The following is an 18,679-nucleotide window of genomic DNA, read 5'->3' as shown; positions in this document are numbered from 1 at the left end:
TCCATAATGACAAAGTGAAAACCTGTTTTCAGAAGTGTTTACAAAATTCTGAAAAATCAACACTGGAAATCTCTCCATCCGAATTTGAGTTGTCAGAAATGTAGGGGTGTGCTTACTTTTTCCAATGATCAAAATTTGCATTTCTTTTAATTTACGTCACAGTTTCTTAAATTGTTGGTCGTTACCGCAGTTGGATTGTGTAGAGTCATGACTTGCCCTCGTATCTAACGGGAATGAGATGCGTACAGTTTGCAAAGTGTCTTACGATGATTTGCCGCGGGTCAATTTAAGAAATTGACATTGCTCGGCTATGACTGTTGGTGGTGATTCTCCAAGAGGAACAAACCTCATCCTACTCCAGTCCTCCTGTGAATGTTTGCTGGGGGAACCGATCTGACAGTCATGTGATTAAGTCTCAAAGACTCTATAAAGGGCAAGATAGGGTCATGAGGAGGGGAAAAAAAAAGTTTAAGAAGCCCTGATTTACATTATGAGAACAAATATGCAATGTCACTATGTGTCATTTATTCACGTAGATCACCTTGCATGAAGATCTGTTTGCCTGTCCAAATATGTTGAAAAAGTTAAGCTTCCATGGAGTGCGTTTCCTATTTCACCCGACTGTATGTGCAGTTTTCTAAATTTTAGCACCATTTCAAAACAAGAGTTAAAGTGAGGGCTTACTGTGGTTGAAGTTAGATGAGAACACTAAACGATAATAGACATCCATCCCCGCCTACATCTGACTCCGCCCCATCCCTTGTCCCACAGCAAAAACCTTCTAAAACTGCTAGACTGACAGGTATGCATGATTATAAAGGCATTCAACTAATAGTCACACATTTTATTGAGGGAGAGGGTGACAGCATGAAGAACTACTACATGCATTTTTTGATATTTTAGGGTTTCGTCAATGGGCTTGGGTTATTTGAGGGACATTGATGAAAAGCAAATAGGGCACCAAAATACTTAACAGACATAAAATTAGAACAAAATACTCCTACAGTATGTTACAGGTGTTACTAAAATGTACTGATATGCATTTTTTTTTTTTAAAAAGATATCACAGGAACTGCACAAAAAGTTAAAATTGGCCGATCATCCTCCTCATAGTTGCCCCCACATGTCTCATGTTGCCAGTTTCCATTTGATGTTCTCTTTATTCGTTCCAGTGATTACATATCTTCTGTTTTGAGTTCTGCCTGTTTTTCATATATTGGGGTGGAGGGAGGGCGGGGTCGGAACATTTGGTGGCATACAGCACTTTTGGGACCTTCAGATCTTGACAGATATTTTGGAAATATTAGGCAAATAGGAAAAGCCAAGCTCCGCTGTGCTGAGCGTCCTGTCCTCATCAAAACATTTCTTCTGTGGGGTTTGGGTTTGTTGTTACTGGATTGATTTATTTTGCCATCTGAAGCGAAGCAACTGGAATCTTCAAAAGCAGCTTTTGTTGTTTTTTCCAGATGGGGGCCTATTTTGGTTACGCTGTTGCGGTGACAGACGTGAACAGTGATGGGTGAGTATCTTAGGCTTCGAAGCAAAATCAAAGAGAAGCAGACAGACAAGCAGATGTTTCTAAATTTGCTTGTGGTAATTTTCTATTTATTGCTTGAATTGAGTCAATCAGATTGTTTAATACTTTGGTGGTGCTGCCCTTTATGCTTTTAATTTTGAATTTGTCAGTTAAAAGATTGCCTGGTGGACATAGGTGTATGCATGAGCTTTAATTTGTTTTATATTGTGCCTTTCATGGCAAAGGCAAATTACACAATGTGGAATGATTCCAGGGCGTCATGGTGGCGCAGTGGTAGTGCTGCTGCCCCGCAGTAAGGAGACCCGGGTTCGTTTCTCAGGTCCTCCCTGCGTGGATTTTGCATGTTCTCCCCGTGTCTACATGGGTTTCCTCCGGGTACTCCTCCCACAGTCCAAAGACATGCAGGTTAGGTGTATTGGCGATTCTAAATTGTCCCTAGTGTGTGCTTGGGGTGTGCCCTGCGGTGGGCTGGCACCCTGCCCAGGGTTTATTTCCTGCCTTGCACCTTGTGTTGGCTGGGATTGGCTCCAGCAGACCCCCCGTCACCCTGTAGTTAGGATATAGCGGGTTGGATAATGGATGGATGGAATGATTCCATTTAAAGTAACAAGAGATAAGGCTCATTTAACAGAGCAGTGTAAATATGCACTGGAAAGCCCTCTCTGGCACTCTTTATATTTTATTTAAGTAATAAATAGTCCTCCAAGTGCGCCGATATTGTATGACCATCCTTCACAGTCTTCCTCAATCGGTCAAGAAGCTTTGTCTCGTCTTAACATGCTAAACCTTTTACTTAACCCTGCCTGTCTCCATCTCTCTTCAGGTTTGATGACCTACTAGTGGGAGCGCCCATGTTCATGGTCAAGGGACCCAATGGCCAGTTTGAGGAAGTGGGCCAGGTGTCTGTCTACTTACAGGACGGACCCCTGAGTTTTAATTCTGATCCCCAGGTGCTGACTGGCACACAGGTCTACGGCCGATTTGGGAGTTCTATTGCACCTCTGGGTGACCTGAACCAAGATGGCTACAATGGTAAGAGCAGGCTTCTCCTTGATCATTTGAAAGTGGCTCTGTGTAATGTTTGATAGATTTTGGGTAAGGAATGAACAGCTTAAAAATAAACTTCTGTATAAAAGTTAAATGTATGTAGTTTCAGATTTCAGTTTGTAGATCGAGGCTTTGTTTTCCAAAAGCATCGTAGCGCTAAGAGCATCATAAAATCCTTCATGAGGTCAATCGTTAAATTAGTGTTTCTCAAAGCTCATCATAATCCTAAGTAGCATGTTAAGTCCTTTGTAAACTACGTGCTCCCTGACTCCGTCCTTGGTTGCTTCTTAAATGGGCTTCCCCTTGTGCCAACCAAAGCCATAGCCAACAATCGTAACACAGAATGCATTATGACAGCTCTTTGAACATCTGAAATACTAACCTTTGTATTGAGATTATAATCCATCCATCCATCCATCCATCCTCTTCCGCTTATCCGGGGTCGGGTCACGGGGGCAGCAGCTTAAGCAGAGAGGCCCAGACTTCCCTCTCCCCGGCCACTTCTTCCAGCTCTTCCGGGAGAATCCCAAGGCGTTCCCAGGCCAGCCGGGAGACACAGTCCCTCCAGCGTGTCCTGGGTCTTCCCCGGGGCCTCCTCCCGGTTGGACGTGCCCGGAACACCTCACCAGGGAGGCGTCCAGGAGGCATCCTGATCAGATGCCCGAGCCACCTCATCTGACTCCTCTCGATGTGGAGGAGCAGCGGCTCTACTCTGAGCCCCTTCCGGATGACTGAGCTTCTCACCCTGTCTTTAAGGGTATCTATCTTTATGAGATTATAATCTTATGATGAAATGCAATAATGCATTTATAGTGTGAAATTTTACGGATGAATTGTTTAAATTAAATCAACCTGTGAGCTGACCTTGGAAGAAGTCCCCCCACCTTCACCACTCGATTGACAGCGGCAGCCTCACAGGTGGCTAGCGGCCGATCCTGGACGACCTCCCCAACCCCTGCTCTCTGAAGTTTGTACTCGATTCACCAAGGAGGAAAAGCATTGACGACTGCGCTTGATTCATCTAATGCTCTGACTCTCTGGTGATCGTGTGGGTCCAAACTTTGACGATCACGCTCAACCACCCCACTCTCCTAATTCATTTGAATGTGCTAAATTCACTGACTGGCTTGTGAAAAGCTGAGTCGTGACACCACAGAGGTGGGAAACACTAATACAAATTCCTCAGTTAATATTTCTGTCAACTTTAAAAGTTTTGCAGACTCCGTATTCTAAGGTTGCCTCTTAGTTTTATAATATCTATGGAGATGTTTTCTGTGTATTGCAGTTATTTATATGGAGAAATGGGAAGAAAGAAAAAAAAAAAGGTCAGGGACTGGGATTGATACGTATGACTTTACAAAAAAAAAAAAATAAAATAAAAATTTAAAAAAAATAAACAAACACGGTGGGTAGCGACTGACATCCTTTCATACCTCCAGCCTCTTGCAGCCTTGTTACATCACATGTACGAGGGTAACTCAAAAATGATCCGTACTCCGGTTATATTAAAAGTTTTGTTGGCAGCACTTTCCCCACGAGGTCCCTGTCTTCCCCAGTCATGGCAGTGAAGGTGTGAACGTGTTATGTCAGATCATTTGTAACTGCGGTGTGAGAAACAATGGCTTGCCCCGCTTGTGATCTGCATGAAAGAAGAGAAACATGCAGTGATTCATTTTCCGTGGTTTGAGGGTGTGTCTGGTGCCCATATTGATCGAAGACTTTGTGCACAATATAAAAAAAGTGTTTTGTGGTGAAGAAGAGCCTATGAATGGATTGAGAAATTCAAGGAAGGTCGCACAAGCGTCAGCGATGAAGGAGCCGGGCGCCTGTCCAAGCACACAAATGATGACATTGAGCATGCATGTGAAATGATTCCGTTGAATAAACGAGTGACAGTAGATGATGTGGCAAATCAGCCCTGGCGCTGCCTATTCAATAATCCACGACAGACTTGGGTTTAGCAAGAAGCCCAACGGGGCCGAAGATTCACGTCTCATGAAGAGGTGAAGACAGCAGTGCATTTGTGGCTCACAGCTCAGCCTAAAACATTTGTTAATGTAGGAATACAAAAGCTTGCTGACAGATGGACAAAGTGTATTGAAAGGCAGGGAGAGTATGTCGAAAAATGATGTACAGTGAAAGCTTGGATTGTGAGTAACTTGGTCTGCGAGTGTATTTGCAAGATGAGCTAAAATTTTTAATAAATTTTAACTTGATAAACGAGCGAGGTCTTGTAATACGAGTAGTACGTATGTCACGTGGGGATTGTGGGTAATCGTCTCCCATGATCGTTCTCAGTCGGCGTGCCTCACTCGTATAGTCAACATCCGTATGAGCGTATACTGTTTACTATACCATGGTGACCACGTCTATGTGTGCTGTAACATGTGAGTTCCTGTCATGCACCCCAAAACATGAGGCTGAGTCTCAGTACTTGAGCAAAACAAGCTTTATTCAGTGTGAAACAGGAACAGAACGGTTATTTATTGTAGTGGGATCTACCGCTTTCCTATACAGAGACATGGCAGTCGGGCAGGGTAGTGACTAAGTAATCCTGTGCTCTTGCATTTATAATGTTCCTTGCATCACCCATCGATGGCAGGTGCTTATAACTTGACCGCAATCTTCTGTGATTCACTTTAACTGCGAACTGCTACAACGCTGGGAGCCTGCGGTTGCTTGCTATATGACAGATCATTTTTGACTCTCGCCCTTGTGTGTGTGTGTGTGTGTGTGTATGGAGCAGTCTGCTCTGCTCACGCTCAATCACATACACATGCATGCACTATTACATTTTTTTCAGTGCTTGCATGCACCTCACTTCTCACTACAAGACCTGCGTGCAGCAAATCATTGTGCTAATGACACAAATGGAGAGACAACGTCAAAGCAAAGCAAACGCTGCGGCTCAACAACGTGCAAGTGAAACACCTCAGCAATGGAGGGCAAGGCTTGACGTTTTCCCAAAAAACATTGTCTATCTGGAGGTATTTTGTCGAGACAAAGATTAATAAGATTCATATGCTAGAGATACAGCAAAGATATGGCTTCACCAGTGGGGATGCAAGCACAGGTGGGTCCATGTCCTCTGCCCTGGGGAATTTTTAATACTTAACTGACGCGTCTCTAAGTTCATAAATATAATAAAACTGCAAAGGAATCTTCGGGCAGCTAGTGTGTGCGTGTGTGTTTTGGTAACAATGAGTTATATTCCAAACTAATGGAGTACAATTTTATTAAATCCATGCTTTTTAACAGTGATATTGTATTAAGGATCTGATTAGCTGGCAGACAAGTAAAAAAGTAAAATGTGCAAAATTAATATGTTGGTGTAGCCACTGTCAAGGTAAAATTTTTAAAATAGTAAACTGATTTGTAGTGGAAGATCACACAGCATGTTTCTCTGTTTTAAGATAGAGGAGGTCAATGGGAGACTTTAAAATTTCAAAAATGTGTGCAGAGTGATCTGCTCAAGATATCTCCATGAAAAATGAACCACGCTGATAAATTTCTTGGCAGAATGTGTCTGGCTAATTTCAACAAATTTGGTCTATGGGCTGAGTTCTTTCAGACAGACATGGTTATCACAGAAGGTGCTTCTTGCCTTAAATGTGAATTTTGGGTGGAGTGGTCCTTAGATTTCTACAATACTTTGCTTTAAATCTACATCTCATACTTTGCATAAGTTAACATTAAAAGCCAAGCTCCCCTGCCACAAACTTTATTCTCTTCAAAAGCTGAAGTCCCTTTATGTCATGGTCCCCCTTTTAAAACACATTGCAGACGTTTCTAATGCTGCCCCTTGCAAGCTCCCCAGTGATTCCTTAAAAATGGTCACAAGTCTAGCAGCTTGGCTCCTTTTGATGTAAGTCACCTTGAGGTATTTGTAAAGAAAACAAGAACACAAAGTTTTTTCTCTAGGGTGGATTAAAATTAGATTAAATTATATATATATATATATATATATATATATATATATATATATATATATATATATATATATATATATATATATATATATATATATATATATATATATATATATATATATATATATATATATATATATATATATATATATATATATATAGAGAGAGAGAGAGAGATATATAATTACTAGCATAATAGCACAGTGGCCTTAAACCAGTTGTCGTTGCTCATAATAAGCAGTGAAGTTATACATTTTCACCTAATATATTGTGTGATATTTTTCAGATGTTGCACTTGGCTGCCCATTTGGTGGAGAACATCAGCAAGGCGTGGTCTACATTTATAACGGGCATGCTGGAGGACTGATGGGCACACCTTCACAAGTCCTTATAGGCCAGTGGGCCTCCACCAACTTGCCTCCCAGCTTTGGATTTGCCATTCGTGGAAATAAAGACCTGGATGAGAATGGCTACCCAGGTATTTGAGCACTGAAGGATGTCCATAAAGATCTTTCAACACAAGAGAAATCCACTCCGTTTGTTGCAAATAGCACTTTTCTTGAATGGACAGCATTCCAAAATGGTTGATAAGTAAGGACCTAGAATGGGAAGATTTCTCCCAGCCTGTCGGTCATTCATTTTCTAACCCGCTTAGTCCTGAACAGGGTGTGCACAAATGAATTACGAATGGCATAATAATATGTCACATAATAGCCACCCAACCATCCATTTCCTGGGCCTGCTTTTCACTCTGTCAGGTAAACACAAGGCAGGTTCCAACAAGACGTTAATGGAAGTCCTTCTGAAGAGTCGCACATCAAAGTGCTAATAGTCAGAGTTGTGTTATATGTGACATATACTGCTAATCAGTAGTCTAATATTCTCCTTTTCAGCTGTATTTGTTGTTGTGATTTAGTTACAGTCGACTCCGTTTAAGTGCATGACCTCCGAACGAGATCTCCACGTGTGCTTAAGCAGAGCGTGCTCTTAATAGGAGTGCAACATGTCAATCCTAAAAGCTGACCATTCAGTTACCCCACCTACTAGCCTAGTCAGACGCAATAAAACATGAATTAAAATAGACTACAGTGAAGAATATAGTGGATACATGTATAATGCATACATACACATTAACTGCTGCATTACCTGTACATCTTCAGCCTTCCCTATTCTTTTTTTGTTTTCTGTCCAGATTGCCGCCATTCTGCCAGTCTTGCAATAACGATTCCTTATACTTGTAAATTCAAGAAATCTGGCTAGGATGAAACGCTGTAATATTTTGCAACGGAGACCGGAACTCTCCTTGTTGTCAAGTCTGTTTAAGATATCAACACGTTCAGCCAGAGACAGCGATTTTTGAGCACAGGACGACAAAGTCAACGCCATAGTCAAAAGTCACGACAGCTAACTTATCACAGTTGAGTTGTAAGGCTAACTTGTAATGTCATTCGTTGCTAATTGACTTTTGTTCAACGCATTGGCAGTTCTGAGACGACATTTACATGTACATAACACGCTATTAAACTGACTACTGTAATCCGTTAGGCCTCAGTATAGTAGCGGGATTGGACACAAGTACCTGAATGATCCGCCTTCAGCTGGTCACAAGAGCCGGGCTACTTTCATTGTCGCATGCTGATTACGTCATTTGAGCATGTCAATCAATATTGTTGTTTAACTAGTGAATGTTAGCATACCGTGCAGTTAACTGGACTGAATTTGGCTGGAGAGAATAGCAATGGGATCAATAATGTACATGCGCTTATCGCTAGTACGCTTATCCAAAGTTATTTCCCGTTTATGTGACTTTATACAAATAGGGACCGTGCAAGTCACATGTAGCTAAGCAGAGCGTGTGCATAACCAACGTGCACTTAAGTGGAGTCGACTGTAATTCAATGAAAAATCTGGAAATGGCTTAGGGAAGAGACCACCACAAGGGAGGAGCAGTTTGGTTTCATGCCAGGGTGGAGGAACAACTGATGCTTTGAGACGATAGGGAAACCTCAAAAAAAATTGGGAGGAATTGCATATGGTGTGTGTTGATTTGGAGAAGGTTTATGATGGACTGTCTTGTCAAGTGGTCTGGAGATACATGAGAGAGACAGGAGGACCAGAGAGGTAGATGAAGATTGTCCAGGACATACATGAGTGAGAACTCAAGTTAAAAGTAGTATGGGGGTAACAGAAAATCACCAGTTAGAGTAGGTCTGCACCAGGGATCTTGAAGTGCCTACCTCTTTAATCTGGTTATGGATGTGTTGAGTCATGGAATAGAAGTCCAGTCCCCCTGGTGCAGGCGTTTTGCTGGTGACGTTATTTTACTCGGTATGATTAATACTGATTAGTACACAATACAGGATCCAACAAGAAGTTAATGGAAGTTGACCAAAGAATATGTGCAATTCACTCCCTACTCTCCCCATGAGGGCATTTCTGAGATGCTAAAAGTGTGTGATTTGGAGTTATGAAAGGAAATGCTTAGAGAAAGCTCAAGTAAAGCATCACATATACAATAAAAAGTAAAACTGAGCCTAGTTGATTTTGGCCTAAAAACTATTTTCTGCTTTCCATAAAAATTAGGTGAACTTTTTTTCTTTTGATTTTCCTAGATGTCCTTGTTGGAGCTTTCGGGGTAGACAGAGTTTCGCTGTACAGGTAATTTTCACTTTTTCCATCATCCATTTCAATTATTGTGTCCCAATTAGAAATTGCCATAATGCTTTAACCTCAAGATTAAATTACTTCCTTTCTTCTCCCAAACCCCCATCACACTCATTGGCAGAGCTCGTCCGATTGTTAACGCCAGTGCCACCCTTCTCATCACCCCAAACATGCTGAACCCCGAAGAGAAGTCTTGCTTTATTCCTCAGACCTCGCATGTGGTGTCTTGGTAAGTACTCCATGGACATATGTCAGTCTTTATCTGTGAAACATGTACGGAAATCATGTCCTAGACCACATTGTCCTTGCATTCAATCATCTTTGACCAACCCAATTAAACGTGATTCACTTAACTGAAACTGTAACTGAAGGAATGGTAGTCTGTTGTGCAAGTCAAAATGTACAGGACCATGTAACCGATATGTACAGATACCTGGAATTTATGCTCAGGTTTTGCTGGAGCTCACAGTTGGTATCTGGCTGATCTTCATCATAATTAAATCATCATTGCAGTGCTCCACAAAGAAAAGTCTCTGGGGAAACCACTTACCCTGAGCCAAAATCCCATGACAAAGTCCATAAGAGGGTGAAAAGAATTCTCAACCCCTTACTTTACACCTTCACCTTGAAGAAGGCTTAAGGTTTTTAGATTACAGTGGATTAGATAAATGTATTAATTCCAAGGGGAAATTCAAATGCATACAGTAGCAAGAATGGAACACACAAGAATATAGACTCGTAGGACAGGCCAAATAATACAATCAATCCGCTTTGAATGGAAGCAGTGGATAGCAGTGGGCAGAAAAGACTTCCAGGGGGTGCTGCTTATGTCTATGGCTAAAAGTGTTCTAAGACGGTGCCGAATGGAGAGGATCTTTTGTGATGGTGTCCAATTTTGGCACCATCCTCTCTCTTTCACAATGGCTTCCAGTGTGTCCAGGTTTGGCCTTGGGATGGGGCACAGGTTTTTCCCGATAAGTTTGTTCAAACTTTGTGCTTTTGTGCTCAGACTGCAGCACAGAACACCACACTGGCTACTATGGCCTGGTAGAAAACTTCCAGCGGAAGGTCGGAGTCTCATTAGGAAGTCCGGTCTGCTTTTGGCCACCTTGTACAGTACCACTGTGTTGTCAGGCCAGTCCAGTGTGGTGTTCATGTGAACCCCAAATACTTGTTACTTAACACCACTTCCGTGTTCTCCCCATGAATGGTGACTGGTCTCAGAGACTTCTTGGCAGGTCAGAAGTCCACCACCTGCTCTTTTATCTTGCTGATGTTGGATTGCAGATGGTTGTTCCTGCACCACAAGATTTTATTTATTGGTGACCTCTCCATACAGGGCAGTACAAAGCGAAAGCAGGAGATCTTCCTGTGCCAACTATATGGAAGAATCCTGCTTAAACTCTTGTTCCAGACCCTGCACCCTTTACTTACGGTGCTATGTGGCCAACAACTGGCAAACTGGAAGCAGGAAATTAAGTTGGAGTTCTAGGAAGTTCAAACATGTAATTAAGCTTTTCCTAGTGCAGTGCTAGATTACAAAAACCTTATTTGGCAAAAAATATTTTTGCTTATTCCAGTAATATGAACAAAAATGAAAGTTTGATGTCATTTCCTGCATTTACTGAGTCTTCAACCAAGTTGTAAATTGGGCAGGGATCTGGATCTACTGAGCAGCACCACTAACCACGGCCCTCTTGTGCCAACTGCTGTTTCAATTGTTTGTTTTGTTTGGCTGAGGTCTTCATCCAGAGCAGTTTACACATAGTAAGTGTGTGGTACATTTTATTTTTTTCTCTGTCCCGTCAAGTCTTTTATTCCGTGTCGCACATGGACATGGCAGAAAGGACAGAGATTTTGAGATTCGCCACCCTGGCCACAATTCGGCCACATAGCCTTAATGGGCATTATATGCATAGTTAAAAAGAGCGCATTCTCAAAGAAACAAAAGCAGGTACCTCTCCACATATGGCATCATCACCATCACTCGGCAGCTTTTGCAAATATGTCATTTTTTAATATTATACCATTTCTTAAGGTGGCAAATGTATGCATTTATGGATTCCATGTTTCCTTTTGGATGAGTTTTTTTCCTCATTGTGTTATTTTAAAATGTCATTATACATGACAATACACGTGAATCTCTCCACTTTTTCCAGCTCTGTCTGTCTGTTCCTGCTCACCAATCTTCCATTTTGTTTTGGCCCAACATCTCCCAGAAGGAGAAGTTATGTGAACTTATGACATGGCTGATTACACCTTTTGCTTGTATCCCCTTCGATTATCCAGGGCCATCTCAATCGTATGGGCACTGGTTTTAGGGATTTCTGCTATCAAAACAGGGGCTCCAATGCACTACTTTGCCCAGGGGTTCTATGATACTGTGAAAATGGAGATGACAGAACAAACCAGAAAGCGCTAGACAATTGCAGGGCCATCTTATTTTATTTTTTTTTTTTTTGCCTCATGTTTCAACCCTCACTATTCTTTACTTAGCTCTCATCTGACTAAAGGCAAGACTTCACGTTTGACTTTGTCTTTTCCACCCCTGATTGTTAGTGATTTTTTTTTCTATTTTTTTTGGTTGTAGTTCACACAAATCTCTTTAAATTCTGGAATGCCTGAGTTTTCCTTCACTACAGTGAAAAAGGAAACCACGTGTGTGTAGGTTCTGAACCTGTAATAAATTCTGAGACTCTTTGAGAATAAGCTTAGTGTTCTGTGAAAAGCCAAGCCCTTGGGGTAGTGTTAACCGGCAAAATTGGGGGCGGTCTCATCAGTGTTGCCTAGTGACCTGAGCCGCCATATGTTCAATGAACGGCAGATTGTCTGGCCACGGCAAACACAGCTGGGAAACATCAGTGCTGTTCTGACACCCCCACAGCTGCCCATCTGGAGTGTGGGACTGTTGGACTGGTGTGCTGTTAAATCAAAGTACCCCAGAAGCACAGGACTGAAACATGCAAGGTTCTCCTGCTTTCACGCTGGCCCATGAAAAATCTGAGCTGTGCCCAGTAAAGTGACACATTTGTATGTGCAGGAGAACAGAGGAGCAACCCTGACCCACCATCCTAGCGTGTCCTTAATACACCTGTTGGGAGGGAAGAGAGGCGATGAAGAGATGCTGAATGTTCATTTTGAGGATAACTCATCTCGTCAGGTGTCACTTAGTGCAGGAAGTCCACCCGTTATACAGTAGCTCACAAAAGTGAGTACACCCCTCACATTTTTGTAAATATTTTATTATATCTTTTCATGGGAAAACACTGTAGATATGATACTTTGATACAATGTAACATAATCGATGTACAGCTTGTATAACAGTGTAAATTTGCTGTCCCCTCAAAATAACTCCACACACAGCCATTAATGTCCAAAACCGATGGCAACAAAAGTACGTACACCCCTAAGTGAAAAATGTCCAGATTGTGCACAAAGTGTCAATATTTTGTGTGGCCGACCACCATTCTTTTCCAGCACTGCCTTAACTCTCTTGGGCGTGGAGTTCACTAGAGCTTCACAGGTTGCCACTGGAATCCTCTCCCACTCCTCCATGACGACATCACGGAGCTGGTGGATGTTAGAGACCTTGCGCTCCTCCACCCTCCGTTTTGAGGATGCACCACAGATGTTCAATAGGGTTTAGGTCTGGAGACCTGCTTGGCCAGTCCAGCACCTTTACCCTCCGTTTCTTTAGCAAGGCAGTGGTCGTCTTAGAGGTATGTTTGGGGTCGCAATCATGTTGGAATACTGCCCTGTGGCCCAGTTTTCCAAGTCACAGTACATGTTGGCATTCATGGTTCCCTCAATGAACTGTAGCTCCACAGTGCCGGCAGCACTCATGCAGCCCCAAACCATGACAATCCCACCACAATGCTTGACTGTAGGCAAGACACACTGGTCTTTGTACTCCTCACCTGGTTGCTGTCACTCACGCTTGACACCATCTGAACCAAATAAGTTTATCTTGGTCTCATCAGACCACAGCACATGTTCCAGTGATCCATGTCCTTTCATCTTTAGAAGAGGCTCCCTTCTGGGACGACAGCCATGCAGACCAATTTGATGCAGTGTGTGGTGGGCGTGTGGTCTGAGCACTGACAGGCTGACCCCCAACCCCTTCAACCTCTTCAGCAATGCTGGCATCACTCATACATCTGTTTTCAAAAGACCACCTCTGGATATGAAGCTGAACACGGCGAGGCCTGTTCTGAGTGGAACCAGTCCTGTTAAATCGCTGTTTGGTCTTGGCCACCATGCTGCAGCTCAGTTTCAGAGTGTTGGCAGTCGTCTTATAGCCTCAGCCATCTTTATGTTTTTTCCCCCCCAGATCCTCTGAGTTCTTCGCCATGGGGTGTCATGTTGAACTTCCAGTGACCAGTATGAGTGTGTGTGAGAGCGATAACACCAAATTTAACACACCAGCTCCCCATTTACACCTGAGACCTTGTAAAACTAACGAGTCACATGACACCGGGGAGGGAAAATGGCTTTGGGTACAATTTGGACATTTTTCACTTAGGGGTGTACTCCCTTTTGTTGCCAGTGGTTTAGACATTAATGGCTGCGTGCTGTTATTTTGAGGGGACAGCAAATTTACACTGTTATACAAGCTGTACACGGACTACTTGATATTGTAACAAAGCGTCATATCTTCAGTGTTGTCCCATGAAAAGATATAACAAAATATTTACAAAAATGTGAGGGGTGTACTCACTTTTGTGAGATACTGTAAACCCAGTTTGTGCTCCGAGCGTGCAAGACATGAACCCCACCTGGAAAGGCTCTCTTATTGATACGGGGCCACACTACAGTCACGAATTACCCTAACGTACACTTGACACTGATCAGCCCCAACATTAGAAGCACCGGCCTAATATTGTGCAAGTCCCCTCTCATGCTGACAAAATGGCTCTGACTAGTTGAGGTGTGCATTCTACAAGACCTCTGAAAATGTCCTGTGGTATCCGGCACCAAGACAGTACCAGCAGATCCTTGGAAGTGGATGGATCCCACAGTTGCTCGGTCAGATTGTGGTCTGAGGATTTTGGGGCCAAGTCAACACCTTAAACCTTTGGTCATGTTCCTCTAACCATTCCTGAAGTGTGGCAGGACACATTATTCTGCTGAAAGAGGCCATTGCCATCAGGAATACTATTACCATCAAGAGGGTGTAATCAGGGGTGTCCAACTCCAGTCCTGGAAGGCCGCAGTGGGTGCAGGTTTTCATTCTAGCCATCTTCATAATCAGTAAGCCATTTTTGCTGCTGATTAACTTGTTTTGTCTTCATTTTAATTGATGTGACTCAGACCCCTAAGTTTTTTTTCCTTAATGAGCAACCAAACAAAGGAGACACAAAACCCGGACCATCTAACCTGAAAATAATGAATGGTGAAGGTCTTGGTCATGTTGGTCTGCTCACGTCACAAAACATCTCGACGGTGGTCTTAGAAAAACAGAAAATCAACAGTCTGCTGTGGCAGAACAAGAGCAGCAACAAGTCATGATGTTCAATAAAGCTTTAATTAACAGCAAGAATTGGCTTCTCATTGAAAAACTGGTTGGAGTGAAATTGGCTGAAGTTTGAAGCCCCAATTTAGCTGGTCATCTGTTGGCTCGTTTCACATCTCATTTGTGTTTGGCTGCCATTTAATGAAGAAACAAATCAATTCAGAGGACTGAATCCTTAACTAAAATGAAGGGAAAAGGAGTTAATTAGCAGTGGTCACTGATTAGGAAAAGGGTTAGAATGAAAACCTGCAGCCAGTGCGGCCCACCAGGACCGGAGTTGGACACCCCTACTGTTACATGGTCTACAAAAGTCTTTACGTAGGTGGTGTGTGTCAAAGTAACATCCATTTGAAAGCTTCCCACCAGAACATTGCCCAGAGCATCAAACTGTCTCTGCTGTCTTGCAGCCTTCTCAAAGTTCATCCTGCTGCCATCTCTTCCCCAGGTAAACTACACACACACTCCGCCATTCACATGATCTAAAAGAAATCATGATTCATCAGACCTGGCCTCCTCCTCCTCCTTCCATTGCTCCATGGTCCAGTTCAGACACGCACACATGCCCGTTTGTAGACTCTTTGCAGTGGACAGGGGTCAACATGAGAAATCATACTGGTCTGTGGGTACTCAGCCCCATATGTCACAAGGTGTGTGTGTTCAGACACCTTTCTCTTATGGCCAGCAATTTGTGCTACAGTAACTGTTCTGTGGGATAAGAGCAGATGGGCTAGCTTTTGCTGAGCCTTGGGTGCCCATGACCCTGCCACCATTTCACTAGTTGACCTTCCTTGGACCCCTTGTTTTAGGTACCTGCCATTTTGGATAATCTTTGACCCAGTCATGTAGCCCTCACCATTTAGCCCCTGTCAAAGACACTCAGATCCTTACGCATGTTCATTGTTCCTTTATCTAATAAATCACCTCCAAGAGCCGACTGTTCACTTGCTCCCTAACAAACATATCCCATTCCTTGAACGGTGCCATTGTAACGAGGTAATCTGTGTGATTCACCTCACTTGTCCGTTGTTTTAAGGCTGTGTCAAATTGGTGTGTAGAGTATGGAGAGGAAGAGATAATGAGGCAGGGTTTAGCAACTCGCTTCCGTGAAATTTCCCTTGGAGTGCCAAGATCTTAAATGTTCGAACATCATTGCAGAGCATCTGAGCATCACAGAGGTTAATGCTGCTGTACTGAAACTCCCGTGCCCAGGGTTCAAATTGTGCACCTGTGTTGGGTTTTCCACTTGCATCCCAAAGATATGCGCATGCAACTGCGACTCCAAATTGGCATTGTGTGGTGTTATGTATTTGTATAAGACTGGCATCTCTTCCAGGTTTGGTCCTTGCCTTTGTACCCAGTGCTACCCTATGCCTCTGCACAGGATTAATTAATTTTTGAGAATGTTCTGGAGATGCAAGTATTGTTGACCTGTACAGTGTGTGTATATATAAGGCATGTTGAGATTGTAATCTCGATAAAGACAGAGATGTAGAGAGATTCGCTGCACTCTTCACTAACTCTGAGCCCTTTTGTTCTCTTGTAGCGTTAGCCTCACTTTCTGTCTTACAGCCAATGGGCGACACCTTCCTCACAATATTGGTAAGCCCCTGTCCTACTTACCTGCCTTAACCTTCCAAACTTGGCTAATGCTAGAATGAAAGCCTGACTTGAACCTTTTGCCTCTTCCAGCCTTCAGTGTGGACTTGCAGCTTGACCAAAGGAAACAGAAAGGAGCAGTTAGACGGGTGAACTTCCTGTCCAACAGGCAGCCCAGCCTGCAGCAGACAATCAGTGTGCAGAATGGAGCGGCCGAAACCTGCCGGGAAATGAAGGTCTACCTCAAGGTAAGGAGGCCCCTGAGGGTAATGAGCACTGGGTGGGTTGAAGTGGCTAACTGGGGGGCTAATGCCAAAAGCAGCAGGAGCAAATCTACTATGAAGTTAATGAAATTTAAAATTTTGTCATCCTGGAAGGGATGCTTGAAGAGACTTTGAATTATGATGAAAACTAAACTATAATTCATAGAAATTTTGTATTCACACCAGTGACTTCGGCATATATATATGTATGTGTGTATGTGTATGTGTATGTATGTATGTATGTATGTGTATGTATATATATGTATGTATGTGTATGTATATATATGTGTATGTATATATATGTGTATGTATATATATGTGTATATATATATATATATATATATATATATATATATATATATATATATATATATATATATATATGTATATATATATATATATATATATATATATGTATATATATATATATATATATACATATGTATATATATATATATATATATATATATATATATATATATATATATATATATATATATATGTATATATATATATATATATATATATGTATGTGTGTGTGTATGTATATGTAGAGATATAAAATTTATTTGTCATGGAACAACTGTATTTAAGAAGATAACAGTGGTTACCCAGACCTCATTGCTGATTGAGGGCCCCCCCATAACAGTTCAATATTTAGTGACCCAAAAATGCTAGTCTGTCACTGGTAACAGTTGTGATTTGTGGAGGTCATATCCCTGAAAATTATTAGCGTCAATAGAAATATTCATCGGTGGCCATTTTGAAGAGAAATGGTAGATGTGGTCGATTGGAAAATGGTGGTTACAGTGTTGAACCCACAACAATGGGACAGCTACCATTTCAGTTACCTCCTCAGAACTTTGCTCAGCTATTTAGAACTTGCTTTGTTTCTGATAGTCATAGGTTGTTCACTCCAATATCAAGTTGTCGAAATAATAGTTCAAATAGTGCCTTCAATAGTTTTCATTAATACCAGCTGCTTTGTAAGCATGTCGCTTTTATACGGTGCTTTTCACATTGACTTCTTTTAGAATATACATCTACATTTCTAATAATCATGATTTAAGACACAAAATGAGAAAAGGTTATATTGTATACTAGCTGTTCCCCGTGGCACCATGGGATAGCGAGGAGGGCCATGGCCGGCTCCCCACTCCTGTCGTCGCACATCCCCCTCCCCTCAGCCCGCAGCCTCTGTCTCGGATTAGCACAAATATATAGCTCCTTCAAGCAAACTATGATACTTAACGTGATGAGAGAAGACACAAAAAAAAAATCTTAATCTGTTAAGTTGTTCTCACATTCGCTAGCTAAGCAGAGGGAAGGGACTCCCCAAGGCTGGTGCGAGAGTGAGGAGTACCCCACCACCCCCTTCCCTCTGCCTGCTGCGTGTCTTTTAAATGCGCGCAGATAAATTGGTACTGCAAGTGAACTATGATACTTCGTGCAATGAGAGAAGTCGCAAAATCAACCAGAATGTAAAAGCAAATTACAGAAAACAAACCGATCCAAATCTGTTAAGTAATTCTCTCGTGAAAAGCGGACGTACAAAGAGAAACACTGACAATGAATTTATTTTATTTATATATCTATATATATATATATATATATATATAATTTTTTTATTTAGAGATTCAAAAACAGACAAATTATTCTTTTGTTAATTGTATTTTATTTTTCTATGATTCATTGTGTTATGTATGTTTAGCCCCAAAAGATAATTTGAAAATGGTAGATGTAAAATCTGGTGGCGCTGCCACAGAGTGCCTATGAATTCTATACTTTTTTCATGGCTCTCTTGAGTAGCTCACTATTAAAAGAACCGCTGCTGAGGGGATTGGTGAAGCACACACTCGCGTGCAAACATGCATTCGATTTTTCCTCAATAAAGCTCGGAGTCTATAATTAAGGGCATGTGCACCCACAGGAATAAAACAAACTGCCTGAACAGGATAGTTGAGAAAGGAAGGCAAAATTTGAGAATCCAAAGAAAGACAAGATCAAGATAATGAATTACAATGAAAGGAGAATAAGAATAAGCAGAATTGGGGGCCGTAGAAATGAGGCAAGAGGTTGGGAAGTGGCCCCACTTGTAGCGAGTGGATGGCACGCATGGGACAGGGTGAAT

The 18,679-nt window shown here is 42.1% G+C and overlaps 1 protein-coding gene across 1 annotated transcript in view; it reads left to right on the top strand.

The window, feature by feature from the left end:
• itga5 (integrin, alpha 5 (fibronectin receptor, alpha polypeptide)) overlaps nt 1-18,679 on the top strand; it is a 168,526-nt gene that overhangs the window by 125,550 nt on the left and 24,297 nt on the right. The window contains exons 11-17 of the mRNA XM_039746867.1: nt 1,467-1,519; nt 2,361-2,569; nt 6,800-6,991; nt 9,126-9,171; nt 9,299-9,406; nt 16,233-16,288; nt 16,379-16,533. Coding sequence (XP_039602801.1) covers nt 1,467-1,519; nt 2,361-2,569; nt 6,800-6,991; nt 9,126-9,171; nt 9,299-9,406; nt 16,233-16,288; nt 16,379-16,533 — 819 coding nt within the window. The remainder of the gene's footprint in view (nt 1-1,466; nt 1,520-2,360; nt 2,570-6,799; nt 6,992-9,125; nt 9,172-9,298; nt 9,407-16,232; nt 16,289-16,378; nt 16,534-18,679) is intronic.

Source organism: Polypterus senegalus, chromosome 3, assembly GCF_016835505.1.
Source record: "Polypterus senegalus isolate Bchr_013 chromosome 3, ASM1683550v1, whole genome shotgun sequence".
Classification (NCBI taxonomy): domain Eukaryota; kingdom Metazoa; phylum Chordata; class Cladistia; order Polypteriformes; family Polypteridae; genus Polypterus; species Polypterus senegalus.
The sequence above is the reverse complement of the archived record's forward strand: the minus strand, read 5'-3'. Positions and strand labels throughout refer to the sequence as shown.